A 25,686-nucleotide genomic window follows, 5' to 3' on the forward strand; every position below is an offset into this window, starting at 1 on the left:
CTCCTCTTGTTTTCTTGCTCGTCTTCAACTCAAAACCCATGATACTTGAAGGCGGCAGGTTTCACCCTCTGTTGCTTTCTTTGGGTGTTTGGAGGCAGGGAACGAAGGGATACAACCTCGACAATCGCTTGAAATTTAGTGGGGTCCTTTTCATCTCGCTCGTCAACAGTACTGATCTCTTTATTCTCTAAAATCTTGCTCTGAACATGGATGGTACTGGCTCTCGAGCAGGATTCCAGTGAATTTCCGCTTCTTTTTATAGCCTCTTATTCCTTGGGATCCTCATCATCGACAGTTTCGAGATGGAACTAATGCGACTTATGTACGCAACATCCAGTTCCACGGCATTGTCTTCCAATTTAGTCCATCTGTCGGTTTCTACTATTGATTTCAACACAGCGATACTATAGCTCACGGTGGCTGCACTATCACCGAAAACTACTGTCTCCTGCCTGGATGCAGCTCATCCCCGGAGGATTCTTCTAGAATTAACACCCGTACCTTTCCAATCGCCAGTTCATTGGCTTTAAGAGTGAACTCTATGTCTTAGGACAGTAATTCGAAAAAAAACGTCCTTCTTTGTTAGTTTACCCACCCAAGCCCTCAAGGTAAGGGTCATCCTTGTAGTTCCTTCTAGTGCCTAAGATATTCGAAGTCCTAATACTAGAGAACAAGCCGAGGGCCATGCAAAATTCATCGTATGTTGTTCCGCTTTGGCTTGGGGTCTAATTAGGCCCTTTTCCAGTGCAGGAAGGACGGTCATCGCGCTATTGTTTGAGTTCATCTCCCACAAGATCTGCTTAAGCCTAAAACATGAACGGTACGCGAACAGATGCTGTTTAGTTAAATAAACTTCTTCCTACCTTCTTGGTCCGTGGGCTGTGTTTATTACCATCGACTTTAGAAGTGTTTGGAAGCAGTCACTATGCCTATCTTGCAGAGGGTACATTAGCTGGCGCCCATCCCAGTAAGGGAAGTTGTGAAACTTAATTTATTTATGCTTTGGGCAGTATTTTTTTTAGTTGGGAGTACTTCAATTTGTTTTTTTCTGTGATTTTTTATTTAGCATTTTTATCTGTTGGTTTTATTTTATATAATCTTCTTTCCTAAAGACAATCTTATCCATCTACTTACAGAGCGTGACATCCTGCGGTAGCGTGCTCAAAACAGTTCCGGAAGAAGGGCATACGAATTCAATTAACGATGAAGTAGCAATTCCTAAAGATAGAAATGTAAATCACGCCACAAGGTTCTGACATTAGCCGAAAAATACTAAGCGTGTTTAGTATATATTTATGAAGCATAACATAACCTAGGATACATTCAATGTAACGTCTTAAGTGACAAAAACGAGTAATTATGCCAAAATTAATTGCAAAAGGAGACATTTCGATAATAATTAAGCGAGTGAACAGGTACTAAAGGAAATTATTCAATCAAAATTTGGAAAAAGAAAAACAAAATTCGAAATCAAAGGACAGATATTTTTAGATTTTTTTTGATTCTGAAATGTATGCAATCGTAATAAATCCCTTTTGTGTTGACGGCCAAAGAATTCGGTAAGTAACTTCAACCTATTTGAAAACATGCCTACAGTTTTCATCTCTTTTTGATACAATTTCTCCAATACATGAATATTTCAAGTAAATGGGATTGTATTTGACGATTCGTATTATTGTTCCTTATCCCTTCAAATAACGATTCCTTTAATCTTTCGTCTTACATCGGTGACCTTCTACTATGAACATATCGACGAGATAATATTAGAAAAATTATTCTGAAAGCTCAGGAAATTTCGCCGAAATGGGGTTCCATAAGCCTTTTCTTATTAAAGAACAAACTCCATTGCTTGCCCCGCCACCCACAGTCTGCCTACAATTTGTAGTTGCTTCCCAGCTCATAGAATCTATCGTTCTGAAATTAGATGAAAGTATGAATGAACCAAACATCAACAATAGCGTAGATATTGATTTTACTCCCGGTTTAATAGGAAGATATACATACTTATCTACAACATGCAAAAGGAGAGGAGGAAGGTATTGAGTATTGCTTGTCTGTTTCTGAATGAGGCTGCTTGGAAAAACTACGATAACAACAAAATCTGAAATAGCATAGTTTTTTTTTTTTTGGATCAGTTGGTCACCATTTTCCCCATCAGTTAATTTTCAACTAACGAAAAACTATTATATCTATCTAACTCAGATCTCCATTCATCTATTGTATCTGGAAATATACTGCTTTTCAATTAAACCTCTGCAATTCTCTAGTGGTTCGACTATATCAAGCAAACAACTCCGTTGGTTGATTGATCTGGAAAACTTATTCAGTCACAAATATTAGAACATAAAAATAAATTGATTGCAATTATATCACCTTCCACGCGCAGAACCTCCAGAGGTAATTTTTTCGAACGTCAACCGATAGAACCTTGAACTTTTTCACGGGATACATGATTATACGGAAATATATGGGGTAAATTTTAGATCGACCATCGAATAAGCTAAAAATATTATTTCCACATCATTCTTAATTCTTATTAAAAATCATTGCTTTCAACGTTTTTGCAGGCAGAAAGCCTTCTTGGAATTTATTTATTATCTGATGTAAGAGTATAAGGACAATTAAATCTCATCAATGAACTGAATAGCATGGACTTTCCTCGATCTTGTGTATAGGCGTCTCATACATGTAACTTTATATAATATGATCAGAATTTTGTAAGCAGTCTTAAATGAGGTAATCCTTGCCTTATAAGGAATGACGTTTTATTATTCAGGAACAGAGTATCTTTTCCCCGCCAGCAGCTGGCTACAAATTAAATAATTCCTAATCCGTTCTAACTTTAATTAATTTTTTTGGACCACTTTTTAAGGTTTTGTGTAAAACAAACTCTTATTAAAATCGGTTTGCTGTCTACCTGTCTGTCACGCGCATTTTCCGCGGAAACGGTTATAACAAAAGAATTTAAGGGGGGTGGGAGGGGTTGTAAATATTTTTTCTCCAAATTAGTCATGTGGAGTATCAAGTGAAAGATCTCTATTAGTGCTTTCCGAAGCCAGTCTTAGTTTTGACATTTATTTTAAAGTTGAGGAGTGCGGAGGGTCACGAACCTATTCTCAGAACCTACTGCTGCTACTACCTCCTGCTGTGGTAAAAAAGAGACACGATACTTTTCGAGCCATTTTCTAATGCTACTGCTGATTTATAAAAATATTTCTTTACTGGCCATCATCCGACCCCAACCTTGTCACCTTCCGGCGGTCTACACACCTAACCGTAAATACTTAATTCGATAGTAAACTCATTCCTCGTGAGTGTTCCGAGCAAAATTCTTATTGATGCAGTTATAAAAACGCCGCAAACCTTGGGGTTATCAGATAGCCAACCGAACATACTCGCTTCCGTCTCTGCGAGTTTGTAAGCATCCATCCACACACACAATCATCATCATCATCCACGGCACAACAACCGGTATCCAGTCTAGGCCTGCCTTAATAAGGAACTCCAGAAATCCCGGTTTTGTGTCGAGGTCTACCAATTCGATATCCTTAAAAGCTGTCTGGCGTCCTGGCCTACGCTCCATCTTAGGCAGGGTCTGCCTCGTCTTCTTTTTCTACCATAGATATTGCCCTTATAGACTTTCCGGGTGGAATCATCCTCATTAAATGACCCGCCCGCCGTAACCTATTGAGCCGGATTTTATCCACAAACTGACGGTCATGGCATCGCTTGTAGATTTCGTTATTGTGTAGGCTACGGAATCGTTCATCCTCATATAGGGGGCCAAAAATTCTTCGGAGGATTCTTCTCTCGAAGGCGGCCAAGAGTTTGCAATTTTTCTTGCTAAGAACCCAAGGTTCCGAGGAATACATGAGGACTGGCAAGATCATAGTCTTGTACAGTAAGAGCTTTGACCCTATGCTGAAATAGGCTCTGCTGGCTGACAACAACCGTGCGCGGATTTCATCATCGTAGCTGTTTTCGGTTGTGATTTTCGACCCTAAATAGGAGAAATTGTCACATATAATACATACAGTAAAGTAGATTGCACCACTCCAGTTATGAGCAATTAATGACTGCGTTTCTGCTCCAGAAAACATTAAGTAAATTATTGGAAATGCCATGATGGCGTTGACTTTTGTTTGACAGGGATGCTGCGGGTATCTCCAGAAGCTTTGTTTCTTTTTGGTTCATCTGTTGCATTTGTTTTCCGGCCGCTGTTTATAAGAACTTACATATTATAATGGTATACATACGAGCATAGAAGCTGCATGTTTGGGTTCCTATCACCTTCATTCCTGTGAATCCTGCTTTCGGGTATCCAATTATGTCCCAAAAGCCTGTTTCCGTAAAGCTGCGGCACTGAGTGTCTGTTTGGTCTTTGATCTAAATGCATCCTGCGATATAGCGCGTAAATTATAGTTACGTAGCTATTTTTCCACAGATGGTCTCTGAGAGTAAGTCCTGCGCAGCTTCCCAATGCTAATTCTGGGAGCACTTCGAAGCGGTAAAATTTTCCTTCGAATTTTGATTTTGGAATTCCTGTGAACTCTTACTTCTCGAAAATGTTGGCATATGTTTGGAGATGATAATCACCTTTAAACGTTCTACCTACCCTTTTCTTGGCTGCCACCTTTCTCCAACTTTCCACATATTTCCATCGTGTACTTTTCGTTTTCAATTGTACTTTTCGTGGTCGTGTATTTCTCGTTATCAGTTTCAAGCTGCTTCCCTCATTTGCTCCATTTTCTTGGCACTTGAGATTTTTTCCTCGTAGGAGTTTGTTGTCTTGTTCAAGCGAAGATTTCGGTGCTTCATGTTGGTAGGCAAATGACAGATGCTCCATATCCATACTGCGTTTTCTTCCATTTAATGCGTGATATTCCTCAATTTTCCATAATTAATCCAATCATTTTTACATGCCATTTGAAAGCTAATATAATGAGGCAACTTTGCGGGTTTGTAAGTTTAAAGTACCAAGATAGCATGGAATCCATCCGTCCGGAGTGGAGAACGATATACGTTGTGTGACTGAGGCAAGATGAAGTAGTAGTCACGCCCAAAGAGTATTTCCATCTACCCTGACTTTACTTTGGGTGATTAACATTTTAGTAGGATTTCTGGTGAACGCGGAAATCTTTGCGCAAATACTTGCAGACGACTGAACTCTAGTATTTGTCGACAAGTTTGTAGACATAATATGCTATATGACCGCATGAGCGCGATTCTCCAGTTGATTCACAATAAGTGTTCTTCAAACGAACCCACAGTAAACCTAATCAATAGTGGAAATCTAGCACGTGCAAATAGTCCAATACTTACGTGGCGTATTATTTGTACCGCATTAAATGTGATCAAATGAAAAGGAAGAAAATAGCCATAAGAGACTGTATGTATGTTCTCTCCTTTACCAAGTAATGAATAAGGAGCATGAACAGAACGCCTACGGCAAAATTGTCATCAGCACTTAATACCAATTACCAGGCTAGCAGCTGTTTCTAGTTGCCGCTGAATCCGTTCGTTTTTTTGCCCAAAATCTGAAAGTTCAAGTTTCTCAACATCATTATCAAATCGAGGTTATTCTGTGCCAATGTTCTCTATGTGTTTTTTCTGAGAAAGCTTCAGGATTGTCTCCTGTCAACGGGGGAGTTTTGGTCTGCGGCAATTAGAAATGAAACATTCGTTTGATGGTACTTTATTGCAGGGTTTGTCATACAATAGAAACCACTATGTCCAGATGGTCGACGAATGACTCGCCCCTTACTTTAGCTTAGCGCGGAACGTCGGGGGAGGAGTGCAGACTTCCAGGAAAGCCTGGGAATTGCTGAAGCATATTACAGCGACATCTAGGCATCTTTATAATTTTCCGAATTTTCGTAAATTTCAGCGCAGCTTTTGGGATTTTAAGTAGATTGGCAAAGCAGCTTCATTTGTTTCACCTGTATCCAAACCCATATATTACCAAACCTATCTTCTTAAATAATAGGTGCCTATTCACGCAATTATGTTATCGAATTCCTATTTGTAGTTTAATTTTTCATATAAGAAAACCACAAATCTTTCTAGATAAAGAGTCCAGTTTCGTTCTCGGTACAATGAATTTCGGGGTCTGTATAATAGTTTGACTAGGCCCTCGATGAGTTGCTTTCATTTTGGAGTGTTGAATATCCTTTTTCACCTAGGGTTACTCCTCCGCAGCATTTGCTGTTTCCATTGTATCCTGAGCCAGGCTAGTCATCATATCGATTGGACGGAATATTGGTCTCGCCTTACGAACTCCGAATTGCTTGCCAGAAAGGTCTCCTTTCTTTCAGTAGTGTGTTACACATCATTCATTCGAATAGTTTGTCAAATGTGTTGACCATATGTATTGATCTATATGAGAAGGGGTCAACCAATGGATTTCGAGACTTCGGAATGAGTTTTTTTTAACTTCCATTACCCGGGAATTCATCCCTAAAGCGTACCATAAAAACTAGGGCAAATATACCTAGTCCTGTCCTGGCTGCTATTTTCTGGGTAATATTCAAGATTCCATCCCGTCCTGGGATCTTATTTTTAACGAATATCCTTGCTGCATTTAGAATTTCCTCATCTACCACTACAGGAACTTCGTCGAAGTTTACGTGTATTGCAGGAAAACTCGTATAGTTTACATCTTCTGGGAAGAGAGTGTTCAGTATATTTTGCAACAACCTAGGACAAGCAATTAATGACAGTTTGCGCTACCCGTTGGATCAGACTCGACTTTGGTTCACACTGGCTTGATGTGACCGGATTTACTCTTCATGATGGCTACTTGTTATTTATTTTGTTGTGTTTCTATATTGCACGTGTAGCTCTTCGAAATCACGGTAATTTTTTCTGCACTAGGAGAATCACCTAGCTTTGAGGTAGCTTTTCAGATATTACTCGGTTTCTCAATTCCATCAGAAATTGGGACTTGGTCAGCTGAAACCCTACGTCAAGGCATAGAAAGGTCGCATGTTTGCTGCAATTTTTCTACGACCTGTGGAACTTTCTCTTATACATTTTCCAATGACAATATGGCTCCTAGAAATACTTCCTTGAACATTTTTGCGTCAAATATATTGGTTACCAGCTCATCGTCATTCCATTTGATGGCTTCATATTATTAGGATGCAAGGTTTGGAGGATGATGGTCTGATGATCGTTGTGCGTGTACTCCTCACCGACATGCCACTGCAAGTACTTGATTAGGGTGTCGTTGACGAAGGTGAGGTGCACTACCAATTGCAATTCTTCTTACCAAAATGTGTCAACTCGACCAAAGTTTACAACTACCATATTCAAGCGCAATAATGTATTCAGCAGTATTCGTGGTTTCTCTGCTTCCACATTCTTCTGCCTATACGATGAAGTTACCGGCTATTACTTTGGGGTTGTAGCGGCTTCTATAGAAGGAGTTTCCTCAACAATGACATGAATTCTTCTAATGTGAGGCTTGGTGTTGCATAATAGCAGTATATGTATATCTCCTACCTTGGCACGTGTGAATCCTTCCTGTGGCTATTTTTTCGCATCTTCTATAGCTTCACAGCTTCTTCACCTCCATATCACATATTTATTCGCCTGTATAGATTTTCGTATTGCGCATCGTGTCTGCTATATCAACATTGCTTTCGAATACGCTCTGAGAAAGTAGATATTGTGTGGCTTGGCAGTGATTTAGGTTTAGTATCATAAACTTCATTTGAACTTATTTATGATCGATTTCCTGAAGACTGCAAGTTTAACGCTTCCTGCAATCTAAATTTCTGGCACAGGTGGAAGCTAGTGAGTGTTTTCGCTATACGGCCAAACTATGAGCACCTAAAGAACTTATACACTGGACTTTGCTTTAGTATCCGGCAGACCACCTATACAATACGTATTCTGATGCAATCGACTTTTTTGTTGCTTTGATAGGAAAACTTATCGACGCTCTCTGTTTGTCACCGTACGCGTTGCAAGGCCAATCATTCATTGATTGCATCCCTAGTTGAGACTGCAAGATTTCGGCATATTTAATGCAGGCCCTTGCTTCGGTTTTCACTTCCTTGTTCATCGCTTAAGCAGTAAGTTGGGTTTCTAGTTTCGTGTTATACCCGTGGTATTTCCGCACATAGAAGTCAGGGAGGTTTCTCATTTGGCCTTACGTAAGATCTCCACATTCATAGTGTAGTTACCATAGTGGTCTTTTCCGGATAACGAGATAAGCTTCTGTCTCCTAAGTTTCTAGGTTACGCAAAAGTTGGTTTCTTCTGATCTGGGAGGTTGGGCCACTCATTGAGATCCCTTTGTTGCTTATTGCTCATTTCTGAGGTGTCCTTGTTACCTTGAAAGAGTTCTTTGCGTGATTCTTATAGAGATATCTTCATCATTGTTGGCACTATTCCTTTTTGACGCCCTTTCACGTCATCTTTAGCTGACGGTGATTTGTGTAGCATAGTCAGGGTTGTAATGGTACTTTCTAGTCGCATTCAATGTAAGCATAAGAAAGCTAGGTAAAAGGAGGAGCCAATTCATTGTTGCTCTTATTTCGCTTTTTGCAGCTTTGGCAACTACAAATGAACCAGAATCAATTAATTTTGAATTTCGAATTATCCTGAACCCTATATTTTTATGAATGCAGCTTGGATCCTAGTATTAGTCGTGTAATATCAGATTTTAGTGTAATTGGAATGTGAAGTGAAAAAAGTGAATTTTTCTGAAGGAGTTGTGAAAACTTTCTTGAGCTATTGGAGTTCTTTCGACTCGTCGATTGGCATAATACATCTATGACGTTACTTCTCATATATTGTTCGGTGTCCAGCTTGGCTTTTTGGATTCTTTCAACAACTTTCCCCAGTAACCTGAGCCTCCTGACTGATTGAATTTGTAAATTGCGGTTGGTATAGATAGTGAAGGGTCCCCGAATATAACATTTAACTTGGATTTACCTTCCTCCCTCGTTTACCTGCCCAATAACAAAAGCGCCACCATCGTGTCGAAACCATTCCATATTTGATAATTCAAATGTCAAGCTATTGAGATAAGATTCTATTAATGAAATATAATTTCGGAGTAGGAGAAACCATTGACTCCAATCGGTAACCGAATCTATCTTTGATTTTAGCCAATTAGTGAGTATCAATAATGCATTTGAATAGTTGTATTGAGCTTATGATTGATTGGAGTTTGCTGGGACTTTCATTGGATCGTGACAGAACTAATTAGAAATCAGCTTCAAAGAGCACAATATGGGTTTAATTTTCAACAATGAATATTGGGCTTTCGAATTTGTATGTAGAACTACGAATGGCATGTGGATTGAAAACAACCCCTTGCTCCATGCTTAATCCTAATACATCCTATCCGCCCAGCCTTGCATTATTGTACTCATCAAAATTAGGCCAAATTTAACGAAGTTTCTGTCCACTTCCTGCACATGTGTCCGTTTTCATGTATGTATTCGTATGTAGCCATCATTTCTGCACATGTGAACAGCAGATGAAATGACTCCAGCGTGTCCACTTTACGTCAACATCAATATGCTGCCATTAATCAAGACTTTCTGCCTGACAAGGACCAAGCTCATCTCGACCTGGCAACTATGAGTGTGTGTTGAACGCGGTTCACTGGCTCATCAACATTTTATCGAAATTGCTTGATGGTGTTTCCCGAATGGTTCTTTATTGTATCATTAATCCTAAGTTTATCTTATGTGGTCGGATGCTTTGATTCCATTTTCTCTGTCTCATGTTTTTAGCTGTGACCAAGTTAACTTGGACGTAATGTCGTTTTATCGACTTTACTACTTTCCCTGAAACTTTTAGGGGTTGTTGGAAGTGTGGGAGATTTTCAGAACAGAATGTTTATAAGAAGGTATTTAGTATGTGAACGATGAGGCGTGCATTAATTTATAAAAGTTACTTGTGTTCAGGACCAATTTCACTTCTGATGATGATGGAAGGATAGGAGGTCAAAATTATGCTTTCTCAGCACGCCTTTGAGTTTCATTTCTTAAATTTTTAGTAAGGTAGCAGGGATAAATTTAAGATCAGAAAAGCTTTTGTTTGGGAAGCATATATATATATATTCAGAGGAAAAGATATCATCAAAGAGAAAGACATATCACATAAACGTGAAAATCAATTTCATTCATCGAAGATTTAGGGAAGATTTCAGAGCATCAAAAAAGGATTTTTCTCATCAGAGACTTCGAAAGATATCAAGAAATCATCTCTAGGGTCAGTTCTTTGAGTTATCGTCTCCTTTTTCTAGCGAAAGGGATTTGAATGGTTGGCATGTCGAATTATTTCAAAAGAATCTAATTTTTACCAGAGATGTGTTTTGAAACTTAAAATGCTGTCACAAAATTTTGATATTTGGCTACATTTCCTACATACTACGACTTTTGCGGATTCACATATCTGAACTAAATATCACGATTACAAAGTCCTTCTCCTGCTTCTGATGTAATTGAGGCATCGCCTATGGCATTCCTCGATATTTTAATCCCCTTCTCTAAAGAGCTTTAAAAGACGAACTTAAGGAAAAAACGAGTAGTTTTTAAATTGAAGACATGTCATTATCAATTCTGGACCATGTTGTACATATTTGTATATATTATAACAATGAAATTTAGTTCAATGGTTTCCGATTTAAAACGGAAAAAAGGGTATGGTGAAAGAAATGGAGGGTGTTTGCTCCTTCTTAAAAGGCTGCGGCCTCCCAAAGGGGGAATTTTGATGTCACCATAGAAAATTTACTTTTACCAATTCCATTTTCGGAAACGAAGGTTGTATGGAACGTATCCATGAGAAAGAGGAACGTCTTTTGCCCTATGCATAGCCTGAAAGTTTCTCTGTCACTTTTCTGTTCCTCACAGTATGTTCCAAAGAAGTCTTGTTTCAAACATTCTACGAGTCTCTTATATTCACGTTTTAAGTTGCTTTTAAAACCACGATTCAAAAGTCCCTTGGTTGATTTCGTGAGCCTTTGCAGTTCTCGGATCCTCAATAGAACCGCTTTGGCGTCGAGAAATATAGCAGTCCTCTTGTCTAAAAGTGTGCAACTCAGAGTTTCCAATTAATCTGCTTGCAAAGGAGTCCTTAGTCGCCTAGGAAGGTGCACTTTGTCACCAAGAAGTTGATTGATGTTTGTCCAATTCGACTTCCTAGGATTCCGTCTTTGCATTATAGACCATCTGCAATAGTTAGAATGAATTCTAGATATTGGCGATCTGTGGATCGGACTTCATAACTAACTCATTAACACTCACCAGTCTCTAGTCAGCAGTGATAAGTCAGTTACTTCAGCAGATTGTTAGGTCAATTACTTCACTTCTTCTTGGCCCACGAACGTAGCGGCGTTCGCGGTCATCACACCAAATGAAGTGATAAAAATCAAACATCAATGAATCCTCTCTCTCTATTAAAAGTTCCCCTTACAAAGGGATGCCTCAGTAGAAGATATAAAGAGTCATAGGGTAAATAAGCAGAGGTAACTATGGCGTTTCTTCTTTTGCCATTAACCTAGTATTGTAAACTGACAGGAATTGGGTCCTGGGCATAGAATTGTGTCAGCATAGTTGCGTCTATCTATTTTGACATTAGGATGCAAGTTCTGGGCCTCAAAGGGTACCTCATTGCGAAAGATCCCTCCTCTTTACTGATCTAATACCAGATATTTTGTTGAAATGGACCCGTGGCTCTTTGCAAGCCTTGCTGCTGGTAAAATAGAAGAGGCTATGCGTGCTCCGAATTAATTCAACTAACCTTCATGCATTAAGACATCAGTGTAATGTAATGCAAAAATCGCCGTTATGCAGGATTACCAGCTTGTCATGATTTTCTGCTTTCTTACGTTCGATTTCTCTGGATATTACCACACTTGCATGTGCCACAACGCTCATATCCTGGTTCCCAGGGGACTTCAACTTCTTTCGCAGTACCTTCCGTTCTTGTCAGTTGGGAGCTTTACAAGGTTCATGGTGTCCAAACTGCATGGATCTATTTCCACATACCGATCTAAGACCAGTTGCGTCCACACCACCAGAGGCGGAAGAGAAGGTTCCAGCAAGCAAGCGTGTAGTCTCGTCTCCCTTGCGACTGAAATTTCCTCCGGCGACCCTCCCGTTTTCTAGAATAATTAGGCAACAGTGTCATGAATAGTAGAAGGAAGTTTCTGTATTATCATTCCTGGCTTACCGCACCGTGGGCACAGCTTTTCACTGAAGTAAAGAGCATGTCTTCCACAGATTTTACTTGCTGTTGAGGACTCGAAAATCCGTGCTTGGCACCGAGCTTATTTCTCAAAGTCAGGAGTGGATTCGAAGTTTTGGCTTCTTGCTACGTGGAAAACTACAATCCATTGCGTCCATCTTCATGTATTTTGGACAGCCTTAATGTTATGGTAAACTACTAGAAGATTTCCCACCATAACAAGGTGGGATCCGAGTGGGAGCTTTGTAAGTATGCCTTAAAGGGATTTCTGGCGACTAACATATTTAATGGTGAGTGCATAAAAAGGATCCAGCGAGAATCCAGCTATCCAGTCATTCAGAATTCTAGTATTTGGTTCAGTCATTCCTGTGGCTTTACCGTTGAGTATTCCAAATTTAGATGAGAAAATACGTTTTTTGCTTATGTCCTATTCCGTCCGGAATATACTTATAATATGCGATGTGCATCAAATTTAGAATCGCAATCGTCAGGAAAATTGTCAGTGTATGCCATCTGTATCTTCCAATCAACTGCATAACAGTATTCATTAAGAATTACAAGTTATTTCGGAATCTCAACTCTAGTTCGTTACTTATTTGGAACCTACGAATGGGACTTTCCCGGACGCAATGTGTCCGAAAGCAATATTTTTTTTCGCAAAAGATGGCGACGACCGGAGCCTCATGCTAGCTACGAAAGCAAAAGGGCCTCGTTTTGGTTCATAAAATTTATTGGACTTCAATGCTAAAACTCAAATTTTATTATAATGAGCTGAAGTTGCTCTCTGGTTCCAATTGATTTTGATCGTTTTTCTGGTTCATTTTCATGACAGCTCTTTGAGACTGAATTAAACGATAAGCTTGATGAATTTCAATGCAGTCCCATTTACTGGGGAGAGGCTTTTTGAATTCACACAGACCAAAACAGCCCCCAACCATCCAACTACTTCTTCACTTCTGGTCTGCATCGGTTCGTTTAGGCCAAGTATCCGGCGTGCTTCTGGGCTTGTTCTATTTATTGGAGATTCTTCTGGATCCCAGCTATTGTGGGTTTTACGAAAATCCAATTCTTCTTTGACCTCAGCATTACCTCTACGAGGATGTGTCCAGTATCTGCGTTAAGAGAGTTGTTCAAATTTCATCTCATTTCCATGAACCTCCTAATGGCTTTTCACAAGTCCATAGTTACTCTGAACATATTTGCCCTCTTTCTCTGGTAGAGATATTGTGCCTCATCTGCCAGAAATTTCAAGGGGAGCACTCCTGCGATGACACACACTGCCTTCAATGACGGTGCCCATGCATAATCCAAATTTCCCTGGAAATTGGATTTTGTATCCGATCATCCCCTGTATGTAGTTAATGATCGATTTAGAGATGATCTCGTGATCAGTAACCCGGTCTCCTGGTCCAATTTAACCATTGGTTACCATGATTTTCAGACATGAATGTTTCACCTCCTTGTATTCACACGTTCTCAACAGGCGTCAGGTCTTCTGTAAAATTATTCATCATTACCTTCTCTGGAAAGCGAAGGCCAAGCATTTTATTGTACATGTTGGCCCGCATCAGAGGCCCTAATGTGGAAGCTGGAGGAAGAACTGCTGTCAAAATGTGCAATTCCGGCTAGTTTTCTGTCTCGTATCAATGGAAATCCTCCGAGAGGTAACTCTCGACTAACCGAGCCAAGTATCCAGCAATACCCAGTTTGACTAAAATGCCTTTAATGCAACCTTAGTTGACCCAGCTTATGGCATTCATTACACCATCACCCAGCAATTACTGATGGACATTGTCTAGGGAGCCATATCCACGACCATTTCTATTACATCGTCCGTGGCAAGGACTCGCCGAAATTCTTGCTGTCAATCTAATAGTCAAGCTCGATAAATGAGACTAGCTTGCTGTATACCAGTTCCTCGAACAGCTTCCCCATAGTGTCAAAAAGATAAAACAGGCAATAAGAAGAGGGCGCTACGGTAGCAGAACTAATTTCAACCTCATCCACTGGATATAGCAGCCATATTGAAAGCCTTGTTCAAACTCTCCTCCTATTCTATGCCCTATTTACCTTCAATGCGATCGAAGATTCTGCTCAGTTTCCCTCAGGTACTTCACGCGTCGATCGATTGTTGAACATTTTGAAGAGGTAGCCTTTCTTTCTGCTGCGAAGGAAAGCTGTAATTATTTAGAAAAAGAGCTTCAGGTACGCCATTTGCGATGATTTTTGTCCACGTATCTTGTACATTACAAACTTGTTGACTGCATCTCGCGTGTTTTGAGACTCTCCTTTTCTTTCGAGGCTGTACGTGACTTGAAATTAATGAAAGGAGTTCTACTATGAAATTCATTTCAAATCCATATTTTATGGGGTAAAACATAGCTTCAATAACCAGCCACTTAATTTCTGAATGGCTAAACACGTCTATCCTGCTTTATATATTGTATTGCAATCTTTTACTCGTCCCATGAGTTTAAAGTAGAGCTGAACTGGTACACCTAGTCCTTCTATGTGGAATCCAGCAGATGAAGCCCCTCGATATTGGCAGCACAACCCAATATGTCAGAGCTCTCTTTTTATTAGTCATTGACAGCAAGCATGATAGATTGTAATGACAAAATACCATTAGGCGACGATCAAAAGACAATCCTGACCAGCCGGAGACAACCAAAAGGGGAGAGCTATCCCAAAAAAAAAATGCCTCTATGCTTGTCAAGCTCAGAAAAGTGGGTGTGTGGGAGGGGGGTCGTTTGAGCACTTCGATGTAGCTCTAATATTTGCGGGGTGATTTCAGGGTGAATTTCGGCATTTTTTTGTTTTTGGGATAGCTCTCCCTCATGGCCATCTCCGCCCACTCAGGATACTCTTTCGGCCATTATCAATCACATTATGTCATTACAAATAGCGCCAAAGTCTCTAAGTTCATGGCCCAATGGTTAGCCTCCACGTGTACTTGTCTTCATCTTTCAAGTTTAAGTTTCACGCCTTTTTCTCCAGAAGCAAGTGGTCCTATACTTTTTCCCTTTTCACTTTGTAGAGTAGAGCTCCTATCCTAGCCTGAGTAGTATACCTCAAGGATTGATCGTTTCTTGCTATTGTCTTTGAGACTTAGCGTCTCGCAAGTGATATGGCCTTCCAGAAATGCCTGGATCTAGAAGCCTTTGATTTTGATAGTTAACATACTGTAAAACGTTCGCTAGTCAAGAGGGTAGAAAATTCCTTAATGGAAGATAAATTGGTATAGTTGCTATTTCCAGAAGCTGTGACCCGACGTTCAGAGACAACTTCTTTGCTTTCCGGTTTGTACGATTCGCGAGATGCATAAGTTAGTGCAGTAGAGCGCAGTTTTATAGTGTAGAGTGTCTCTCAAGGAGGGTCTCTAACCAATTGCATGGTCATTCTGCTGAATATGGTGGAGGTGAATATGAAGTGCATATAAGGAAATATTCAGCCTGACAATCGAGATTTTGATCTAGATTCGATCTGCTCGAATTGTCCGCAAATTGGACATCTGTACGAAGACTGGTGGGAGGATCCCAAAGTCTTTTGCTGTGGTTGCGGGTTCTCAAACATACGTAAGCGCCTACGTCCAAAATGTTAAGTTGAAGAACCAAGCTTCAGTCAGCAAGGCGTTTCTGCATCGGACACATGTAACTGCGTGGCTATTATGACAGGCCTTCCACAGTAATCCTGAAAATTACCGTGTTGTGTCCTAGATATGATAAAAGTGGGCTTGCTCACATCACTGATAGTTACAAGGACACGTGAATTTTTGTATAATGACACGTAGGAGATCGTAGTGTTCAAAGATGTTACCTTTGTTTGTAAAGCAAGTTTGCAAAGAACTTTTACTGTCGTTGACCACACACTTCTGCCATCTTTGCACAGCTTCTTCGATAGCTAGGATTACTGGATTAAAGCTACCGTTATCGGTTTAGCTGCATCTTACAATTTCATTAGGTAGTTTCTGAGGGATCTAGGTTGTCCTCGGTTCTGCAGTCTTCATTGTATTCTCCCTCCCTTCTTCTTCTAGCTAAGCTCCAGAAGATCCTCTGAGGTGAGGTACTTTCCTTGTGTCACCAAAGCAGTTGATTAAGGGTTGATGCAGTTGTTTTTGCAAGCTGTGTGTGTGTGGAAAGATACTTTTTAATTTTCCTCTGAAATTAGAGAGAGCTTTCTTACGATTTTAGGATTTGACAATTTTAAAATGTTAAGCCCATAGACAAGGAATGATACCCTGACAGTGCTGGGTTCGATCATCAGTTGGGAGGCAAAGTTCCAAAATTGGAAAGCTAGCCAGAATACAATAGTTGAACTGAAACATCTGAAGCTTTTTATACAATACGCTTTCCAATATGTCTTAAATGCATTTCTTTCAGTCAATTTTGAGGTCTGACGCTCATCATATTTTTCAGTCATAAAATTTTTCATATTTTCGCCAAAGAAAAACTTTTCACTGCCTTTAATTTCATTGTGAATTTGGAGAAGTAAAGGTTTTCAAAATGATTCCCATACACAATATGAACCACACAAAGTGCTGACTTCACAATGCATTACAAAGTCATATGGATATTCTTTGCAAACTCCTGGATATACTGGGTATCCGTAACCAGACTGCACTACACAGAACAGGATCTTCATTGCATGCACATTCACTACACATGTGTCAAGCACAATGGCTCTAATTGAATATGGCATGGCATAAACCAGACCCGGGGAAGCGCATTCACTCGCCATTTGGCCAAACGTAATAATTTGCTATGTGACTGCAGAATATTACGTGAATATGAGTAAAACTTTTATTAATTCAAAGGCAGGGAAATTCCACCGATGCTTCCAACTGTATTCTCCCAGCAGCACGTGAATGTTGTGAACGTTAATTGAACAAATGTAGTCGGTATTTAGTTAATTGTTTTTAATGTTTATTATTCACAAAATTGAAGCGGGGCTGAAACTTTAGTAGTATTACGTACAAGCTTGCATTTGATGTCGGGGCAAACATAAAATAATTTTCCTAATTTGTTGGAAAGGATAAATGCTGAGCAGAATTAAAATGAGTTGCATTGAAAGTGTTGTGTGGTATCTACATACAGGAATGGAAATTCGGGAACTAGTGGAAGTATTCACTAACTTTTTATAGTTTGCTCTTAGGCATAACTATAAGGTCTCTATCGAATTTAATTTAATTTTATTGCTTCATTATGTAAATATCCTAGTGACTGACCCCATAGTTACTGCAGTAGTTCGTAGTAACACAATTACTCTTTTTAGGGTAAGCGTTATAATATCTTCCTTGCTCGTGATTCGACTATTCACATTCCCGATCACTAATAAAAAGGACTTTCACTGTATTAATATAATGTAGCGTAACTAAATACAAATTTCTGTTAACATTTCGCTTAATTCGTTTCGTTTGTTTCCATTTCAAAACACAGGTTTATGTGTCGGTCCTCTGCTGAGAAATGTCATATCCATGCCTTGAAATGTCAACCTAAGGTCCTTCCTTATTTGAGTGAACCGTACCTCTGCCTTATGACTCTCTCCATTTATCATTGTTTGGTTGTCGTTGTAGGTGTAATTCTCGCTAACCTGTTAGGATAAGTTACGTACCAATGCAGTGTTGGATAGATATTTAGATCACTTTCATCATCCAGTGTCAGGTTCAATTACCTGACAACATGCTGTGTCTCCTCCGTTCATTTGTCCACCATCTATCCCAAGGGATCACGTGTTAAAATCAGTATTAGGGTGCCGTTTTTGGTTGAAGCGAAAGTTATCAAGCTCGTCTTCAAATCCTCAACATTAGACATGATGAGAGCAGTAGACCACAGCACACGAAGCCAGCAAGCGATTGACTTTCGAATAGTTTACCAGTCGCACCTTTGACATTGTCACCAAAATCTTTATACGGTTCGTTTATAATGGGAATACGGATGGCTCATAACTTAAAGCACTAAGCTGGCGTTCAGAAGTGGCAGTGCGTTTTGTGTTGTGACTAAATGTCGGATATTAGTTAACTCAGCTGCAACTGGTTATCTAAGTCAAATTAGGGTAATCATCACGGTCGAGTCCAATGCTGACCACATTGCTTCCTGTAGGGTACCGTCATCTTGAATGAACGATATTCTTACACACCTCAAGGCCCAGATCAAATTGGATGGTCACACAAACTAATAGTTGTTATAATGATAATGACAATGTCCACTTCAAATTTGTATGTTGCGCGCTTAAGCGCTCCTGTACTGATTCAATTTAATTTGAATAAACTTCATTTTCACAGTGCAGATAATGCTAGAATGAATTTGCGTTCCCGTTGAATCCTTGGTAATGAATCTTAATGTCCCACATAGACGAGGCCTACCAACCCTCGCTTAAAATTCCTTCGTAAAATGACCATACGCGAAGTAGTTGAAGCACTCTTTTAGTCAGGTCGCCCATCTCAGGCGATGGACAATTGGTGCAACAGTAAATTATCTAGCGGAGCACAAGTTCTGCGCTACTAACCATGTTGTGATGGTTTTAATTCAACCATAGGTTAAACTGTTTTGAGGTTACGGAGAGCTCATTCAAAGATTTGTGTTAAAAGCGGCTCTCATGCGTCTTTGTAAAACGAACTGTAGCATTCTCCGAAATTGAGTTCTCAACTTGATTCAGATGCTGAGTTGTTCTCAGATCATGGACCAGAACCTTACGAAAAATATATTTTAGGCCGCAATGAATACGCGTTGTAGTGGACTGCTGCCAGTATAGAAGAAAACCAGGTTGCAGTGTCCGCGGCTTAATGATAGGAGCTGTATTCCATTCGCATTTTCCGGGGCCAATTTTACCTAATAATACATTTAATAATATGTAATAATCTCTTTATAATCTTTATCCTCCTTTATTTCTCTACCCTTTTACTTTTTCCAACTATCCCTTTTTATTTCAAAATTCCGATCCCGTCGTTAATGTAAATACAATACTACCTGTTGGACTGGTCCCTTTTCCCTAAATTTCTTTGTCCAATTTCACTTAAACCACTTCAAATCCTATTTTTTTATAAACTTGCTTGCATTAAATATTATTGAGTGCAGGCGATTGGTCGTGACTAATGGGAATGATCTGCGCACACTTCAGCAACAGTGTATATTGGTGTTGACGCTGAGGCGGCATGGACATTTAGCTTCAAGGCCCTGGACCGGGAACTATATTAGCGGGACCAAGACCGGCTGATCGATTGAGAGTGGAACGGCTGGACCAAGAGTCTTCAATTTACAAACGAGTCTCGCACAGTGAAGTTATCTCTTTAGAGTGAGAAAAGAAAATCGTGAATTACACAATCGAGAGTTTATGTTGTGGGTGGAAATGGAAAATATAGTAATTCTCATTTCGTTGGGTTACTTGGGTGTTTATTGCTAGTGATTCGTGAACATTAGATCTGATCCGAAGTAGTCCTATTGACGGGGATTGCGTGCTCTGCGACTTGATAGGTCCCTTTTGACTTTTTTCTGATTTTTTTTGTAACCAAAAGAACTCTGCGCACGAAAGTTGGCGCAAAGCAGAAGTGCAGATTCGTGCAGTTTTCCACACTCGAGAGTGTGCAGCGATAAAATTTGCATCTTTGCCTGCTTATTTGTGTTTGCTGTGCTGTTCCGTGCTCAGGATAATCCGCCCTTGGCTCCGTCCAAGACCAGGACAGACACGTGCCTGATGCAAGCGAATCTTTAATTTATTCATAAATAATCCAAACATGCGTATTTACATTTCGCAGCCACAAGTAGTGCGAACTAGATACTTATGCAATGATCTCAGAAGAAATCACAGTAATGGAAGGAAGTTTATCCCCTCTAACCCCATACGAACTGTATTGCTAGCTAGGCTGCGTCCTGACAATGATTAGAGATTGGTTTTTTGAATGAGTTTTATGGTGAATTTACATTTTGAAGGAATTCCATAAAAAAGTGCAAAAAAAAATTGGAACATCCTCCGAGAATGTAAACGATTCTGATTAAAATATTCAAGTTGGACAATTAACAAATTTAAGTATTTTCATGTGATATGTACTGTAGTCAATAGAAAATGCCAACAGTAACCACCAGGAAATTCTAAGTGCATTAAAAGTCCTTGGTTGTTTGTGGATCGTCCAAGGATCCCTTTCTGTAGAATGTCCGTACGACCGGCATGCAAACCAGAGGAATTGCAAGAAACTAGGGAAATAAAGTTTCTTCTTAATTTTTTTCTCCAAAATTCGGGTGCTTTGAAGTTTAGAAAAATTCGAAATTGTTCGAGTGTACATTGAAGCTTTCTCCTCCATCATATATCATACACAAAGTGATCTTGGGGGGCAAATATTTGAACCAACACATATGTAATCGCGCAGAGCTTTGGTTCAGGTGTTTTTTTTATCACAATCTCGGCAGATGCCGGATTTTACTTAATGCTAGCACTAAGTGCCAAGCATTTAGGCTCGGACGATCCTACCTACTTAAAAACTAATGGGGCGCTGGTGGTGGTGGCCGGTGGTAGGTCAGTGGGAGAATGCGTCGAGTACTCCCCGCAACATCGAGGTGGTGTACTTCCGCATAGTTTGAACCAGACTGTGCGAAAGTCCCAGGACATCAAGGGAAGCCGTGAGGGATTTAGGTACAATACCTGAAGCTGACAATATTATGGGAACTACAATCACCCGCTCGAGACGCCGAATTTCTTTGATTTCCCGAGCCAATGGCTCATAGTTAACCTTCTTCTCCACGTATTTCCGTTCAATGTTGCTATTATGGGGGATACCAACATCAATAATATACGCGGAGCGACCCGTCTTGTCAACCAACGGTACGTCAGGCTTGTTGTGTGCGGTATGGCGATCAGTCAGAACTTGCCGGTCCCAATACATGCTGTAAGCAGAACTATCAAGTACTGCTTGGACTCATATCGGTAAACCGGACATGTCTCCGTGATCAGCCCATGCTTGTATGCAAGGTTTTGATGGATAACTTTGCATACAGCATTATGCCTGGTGATGTATTGCACTGGTGCCATAACATTACAGCCAGAAATGAGATGGTCCAACGTCTCTAACGCCGAACTACACATTCTGCACTGGTCGTTCTCCATCCGTTCTTTCATGATGAACTTTCTATAAGCGCGGGTGGCGACCACGTCATCCTGAATGGCACACATGAACCCCTCCGTCTCAGCAAAGAGCTCCCCAGCACACAGGAATCTGTTCGACAAATGCAAATCGACAAATGGTCGCCAAAGACAATTCACGTGTTTACCATGCATTGCCTTCGACTTCCATTCATCGATCCGCTCTTGGTCCGACTTCACCCCACTCAGAGGATTGAAAGATCGATCCTTCAAGTTAAGTGGAGTCAGCCCACAGTCTGCCTTACAGACAGCCGCATGCAAGGGAATCGCCAGCTCTTTGCTGTAAAAATAAGCGCGCAGCCAGTCGACTTGGCGATGATATTGTGCCGCCACATCAACCAAGCCCCTACCTCCGATGTCACGAGGCAGGTTCATCCGCTCCACGGCAGACTTTGAATGATGCATTCGGAATTTGGACATAGTTATCCGTATCCGCCGCTGGACGTTTTCCAGATCGGTCTTAGTCCACGGCAATATTCCGAATGCATAAGCCAGTGAAGGGATAGCGAATACATTCAACGCGCTTATTTTATTCTTCCCCGAGAGATGCGATTTCAGCACCAGCTTTACACGTTGCAGGAATTCGAACAGCAGAACACCCTTCAGACCACCAACTCGAGGTTCCTTTGCAGAATTCCTAGGTACTTGTAGAAGTCTGTCTCGGTCATAGCTTCGATGTGGAGGTCAACAATGCTATGTCCAGCATGCGGCTCGTGATGACATTCGACAGTTGGCATAATCCAAACTTCATCCGAATATCACAGCTGAATATGTCTATTATTCGCAACAGACTTCTCAGATGGTTGTCAGTACCAGCATACAGCTTTATGTCATCTAGGTACATCAAGTATGTCAGTTCGCACTTAGCACGTAGGCCATACTTTATTGCAAAACCATGCCCTCTAGCATCATTCAGTAGCCATGAAAGGGGGTTCAGTGCCATACAGAACCAAAGGGGACTCAATGAATCCCCCTGGAAGATGCCCCTCCGTATACGGATGGGCTCTGAGGTATTAGCCACCCTTCCATGACTGTCGCTAAGAACTTTATAAGTTTCGGATCAATGCGATACAGATGTAGGATGTCGATTAGCCAGGTCTCCGGAACGCTGTCGAAAGCCTTGGCATAATCGATATAGCAACTGAAGAGGTTTCTTTGGCCTCTAGTTGCTTGTCCTACAACTACCGAGTCGATAATGAGTTGCTCTTTGCAACCCCTTGACTCAACTCGGCAGCCCTTCTGCTCCTCGGACAGAATGTTGTTGGTCTCGAGGTGCGCATTGATCCTTCCACTAATAATGGACGTGATGAATTTGTAGAGGGTTGGTAAGCAAGTGATCGGTCTTGTGTCTGCGGGGTCCTGCACCGTGTCCTTCTTAGGGATAAGGTAGGTAATCCCCGCAGTGAGGAAAGGTAGAAATTCCTCCGGCCGACTCATGACCTCATTTATACTGCGTGCCAATCGACTGTGTACGCTGGTAAATTTCTTATACCAGAAATTCTGCACCCAATCAAGACCTGGGCTCCTCCAGTTCTTCGAGATGTTTATGGCTCGTCGAACTTCCTGTTCGGTAACATCCGCAAAATTCATGCCAGGTGTATTGGCATGGCGGGTGCCTTCGGCGGTGATCCACTCACCACTCACCCCCAAAGTCCACCCCAATACTCTTTCGCTTCCGTCACCGAGAACTGTATTGTCTGGGCGTTCTGTTGGGATTCGTTGAGAGATCTGAAAAAGCTCCGCTGGTTCCTCGCGTATGTTGCATTCTGAACACGTTTGGAATAGCTTTCGCCATACCGTCGTAACCGACTGCATATGACAGAAAGTTTCTGTTTTAGTGTGTCCAGAATTTCAACAACGGGTGTCTCACAGGGGATGGCATAGTTCCGGTAAACCCTCTGCACTTTATTTCTCACTCGTCGGCTAGCACTGCCAGTGCTGATCTGAATCAGTCTAGCAATGTCCTGCCTTAGTAAGTCCCGCCGACGTTCCAGACGAATTTTCCATGGTGGATCTCTTTTGTCACTCAAACCAACAACACGAAAGCGAATCTTCTGACCGTGCAATCTGATAGCCGCAACTGCACCACAAGTGATTTTAGTTGCAGCAGCGACATATCAGCACACAGCCGAGATGCAATCTCATCATTGATTTGAGATAGAATTCCCGGAGTTGCTGGAGATGCATAGAGCCTGGGAATACCTGGTCTATGCAAAGGATCCATATCCGAGAATTCTATACACGCTCTTTGGAATTCGTCCCGAACTTCAGCGGAAACCTCAGCTGGACGGTGGAGAAGAGTCTATCCATCCCTCCTCCTTTCACAACCGGGCTTATGATCGGCTTCGGCGGAGGTTTTTTATTGTTATTTTTTTTTATTGATGATTCGTTTATTATTATATTATGAATATAAGCCATTATCGTGAATTTGTAATAGTGCTCTATTCAATTCGAGGACTCCCTTCTTCCTCCTCTTTAACTGCGTAGAACTTTTTTCAATAAGGGCAGCCTCCAATATAATGGATGTACCAGAAATAGCACGTGAATTTTATGATTTGGCACGTGAGGGATCCAAGTGCCCCACATTCCCGAGCCTGGGAACAGAGGCGTGCAAGCACGTGTCGACGGAGCGCTTCGTAAAGCTTCAATGTTTGCGGGCGGACTTTCACCGTTAATATCGCCACCTTTTTAAGTTTTTTAGGATAGCTCTCCCCTCTTGGTCATCTCCGGCCATTCAAGATGGCCAGTTGATCATCGCAACATAATTTTGTCATTACAAGGTCCTTAATACTACCATTTTAGTCGACATTCCAGAATGTTCTGTTATGTTAATCAGGTTGTCTAAAAGAAAGTTTAGAGGGAGAGTGGACGCACTCCGTCTCCTTCTGGATTTACAACCCTGAATACAAAATACCTACTAAAGCACTGATATTGGCTCTGATAGTTTTGTGCACTTCATTACTCAAGGCAGAAAAAACTCCTGCTGACACATCTTTCGAGACCTCAGAATAAAGAATGCTGTATGCCGAACTGCGGAACATTTTCGAAATACGTGAACACCCGCGAAGGGTTATCAGAAACTTCGACGAGCTAAAAATCGAGTCTCGTTTTCGTCAGATCTGACAGGCCAGAAATTATTTTATTTTATCATTTAGTTATTACTTTACCTTGTAAGCGTTTTTGCTTCCAGTCCTTTAATTTTCCGTTCTTCTTGCCTCCTTCATCAGTTCGTATTATAATTCCAGAGGCAACAGCAAGTCGGCCCCTGAAAGTGGGGATCTCGCCCATTTATACCATAGACTCCGGGCTTATGTCATCTTTAGCGCTTCGTTCTGGTTCCTTCTTTTCTTCGCAAATCCTGGATAGGTAAAAATCAATCCAGAGCAATTCGGAAAATTATCATATCCAAAGCTATCTAGATATTGTCTGTAGTAACCAATATATCTTGTGAGGAACTGGGTAGATAATCTGCTGTGCATCCGGTCGAACCATTCCCTAGTATTAGAAATGAATTTATGCCTCCACTTATCTTCCAAGGACTCATTCAATCTGCATTGCCAACGATCATACGGCTCCGACTTCATTCCTACGTCCTTCGCACACTAATATCTTGCATGTTACCTCAACGTGATTCCTCGTGGGAGGATCACATTGGCCATGACCAACGTTGCCTCATTTGATACGGTTCTAAAAACGCTGCAAATTAGTGCATTAAGTACAGTAAAGTGGATTGTATCACTAACTGTAATCAATTTTCTACTGTGCTTTGACCGCTGACGTTCGGTAACATTTTTGCAAGTTCATTTTGGGAAGCATACTATGCATGACCCGTAAAGCTTAGTTTAGAGTCAGTCATGACTACCACATATTTGAGGCTTGACTGAGAGACGACGATACTTCTTACAGATCATGATCAAAGTTGGGAAGACCACCATATTCCATAAGTGGTTCATTGAAACAACCATAGCTAAGTACTACGCAAAGTCGTACTTCATGCACCACACCATTTAAATCAATCTCTCACGCTTCCGCTGAATCCGCAACGTGCTACGTGGTGATCTTTCATTCCTGCACTTGGGAATACTGTACCATCCCACACGGTCTTCAGCAGGATGGGCTCGAATGTGAAAGGTAAACACTTTTTTTGAGAATCATAATGACACCGATAAGAAGTTTTTTGATCTATGAATCTTAAAGCTCCCTAGTTTTTACTAATACATTGTTAGAGTAGACAGTAAATATGAAGGTCAGTTACGCTAAAGCTAAAGGCTAAATCTAGTGCTCATCAGGTTAATAATAATGAGGTCAGCAATTGATTAAAGAAACGGTTTCCGCATTTCAACAGAAC

The 25,686-nt window shown here is 40.8% G+C and overlaps 1 protein-coding gene across 4 annotated transcripts in view; it reads left to right on the top strand.

The window, feature by feature from the left end:
* LOC119654863 (nephrin) overlaps positions 1-25,686 on the top strand; it is a 339,369-nt gene that overhangs the window by 309,132 nt on the left and 4,551 nt on the right. For 3 of the 4 annotated variants that reach the window (XM_038060449.1, XM_038060452.1, XM_038060451.1), the window contains one exon: positions 1,137-1,559. In XM_038060449.1, the coding sequence (XP_037916377.1) occupies positions 1,137-1,256 (120 nt within the window). In that variant the 3' untranslated portion in view covers positions 1,257-1,559. The remainder of the gene's footprint in view (positions 1-1,136; positions 1,560-25,686) is intronic. The other variant, XM_038060450.1, reaches the window with a different exon arrangement.

The sequence above is a fragment of the Hermetia illucens genome, chromosome 4 (genome assembly GCF_905115235.1).
Source record: "Hermetia illucens chromosome 4, iHerIll2.2.curated.20191125, whole genome shotgun sequence".
NCBI classification, from domain to species: domain Eukaryota; kingdom Metazoa; phylum Arthropoda; class Insecta; order Diptera; family Stratiomyidae; genus Hermetia; species Hermetia illucens.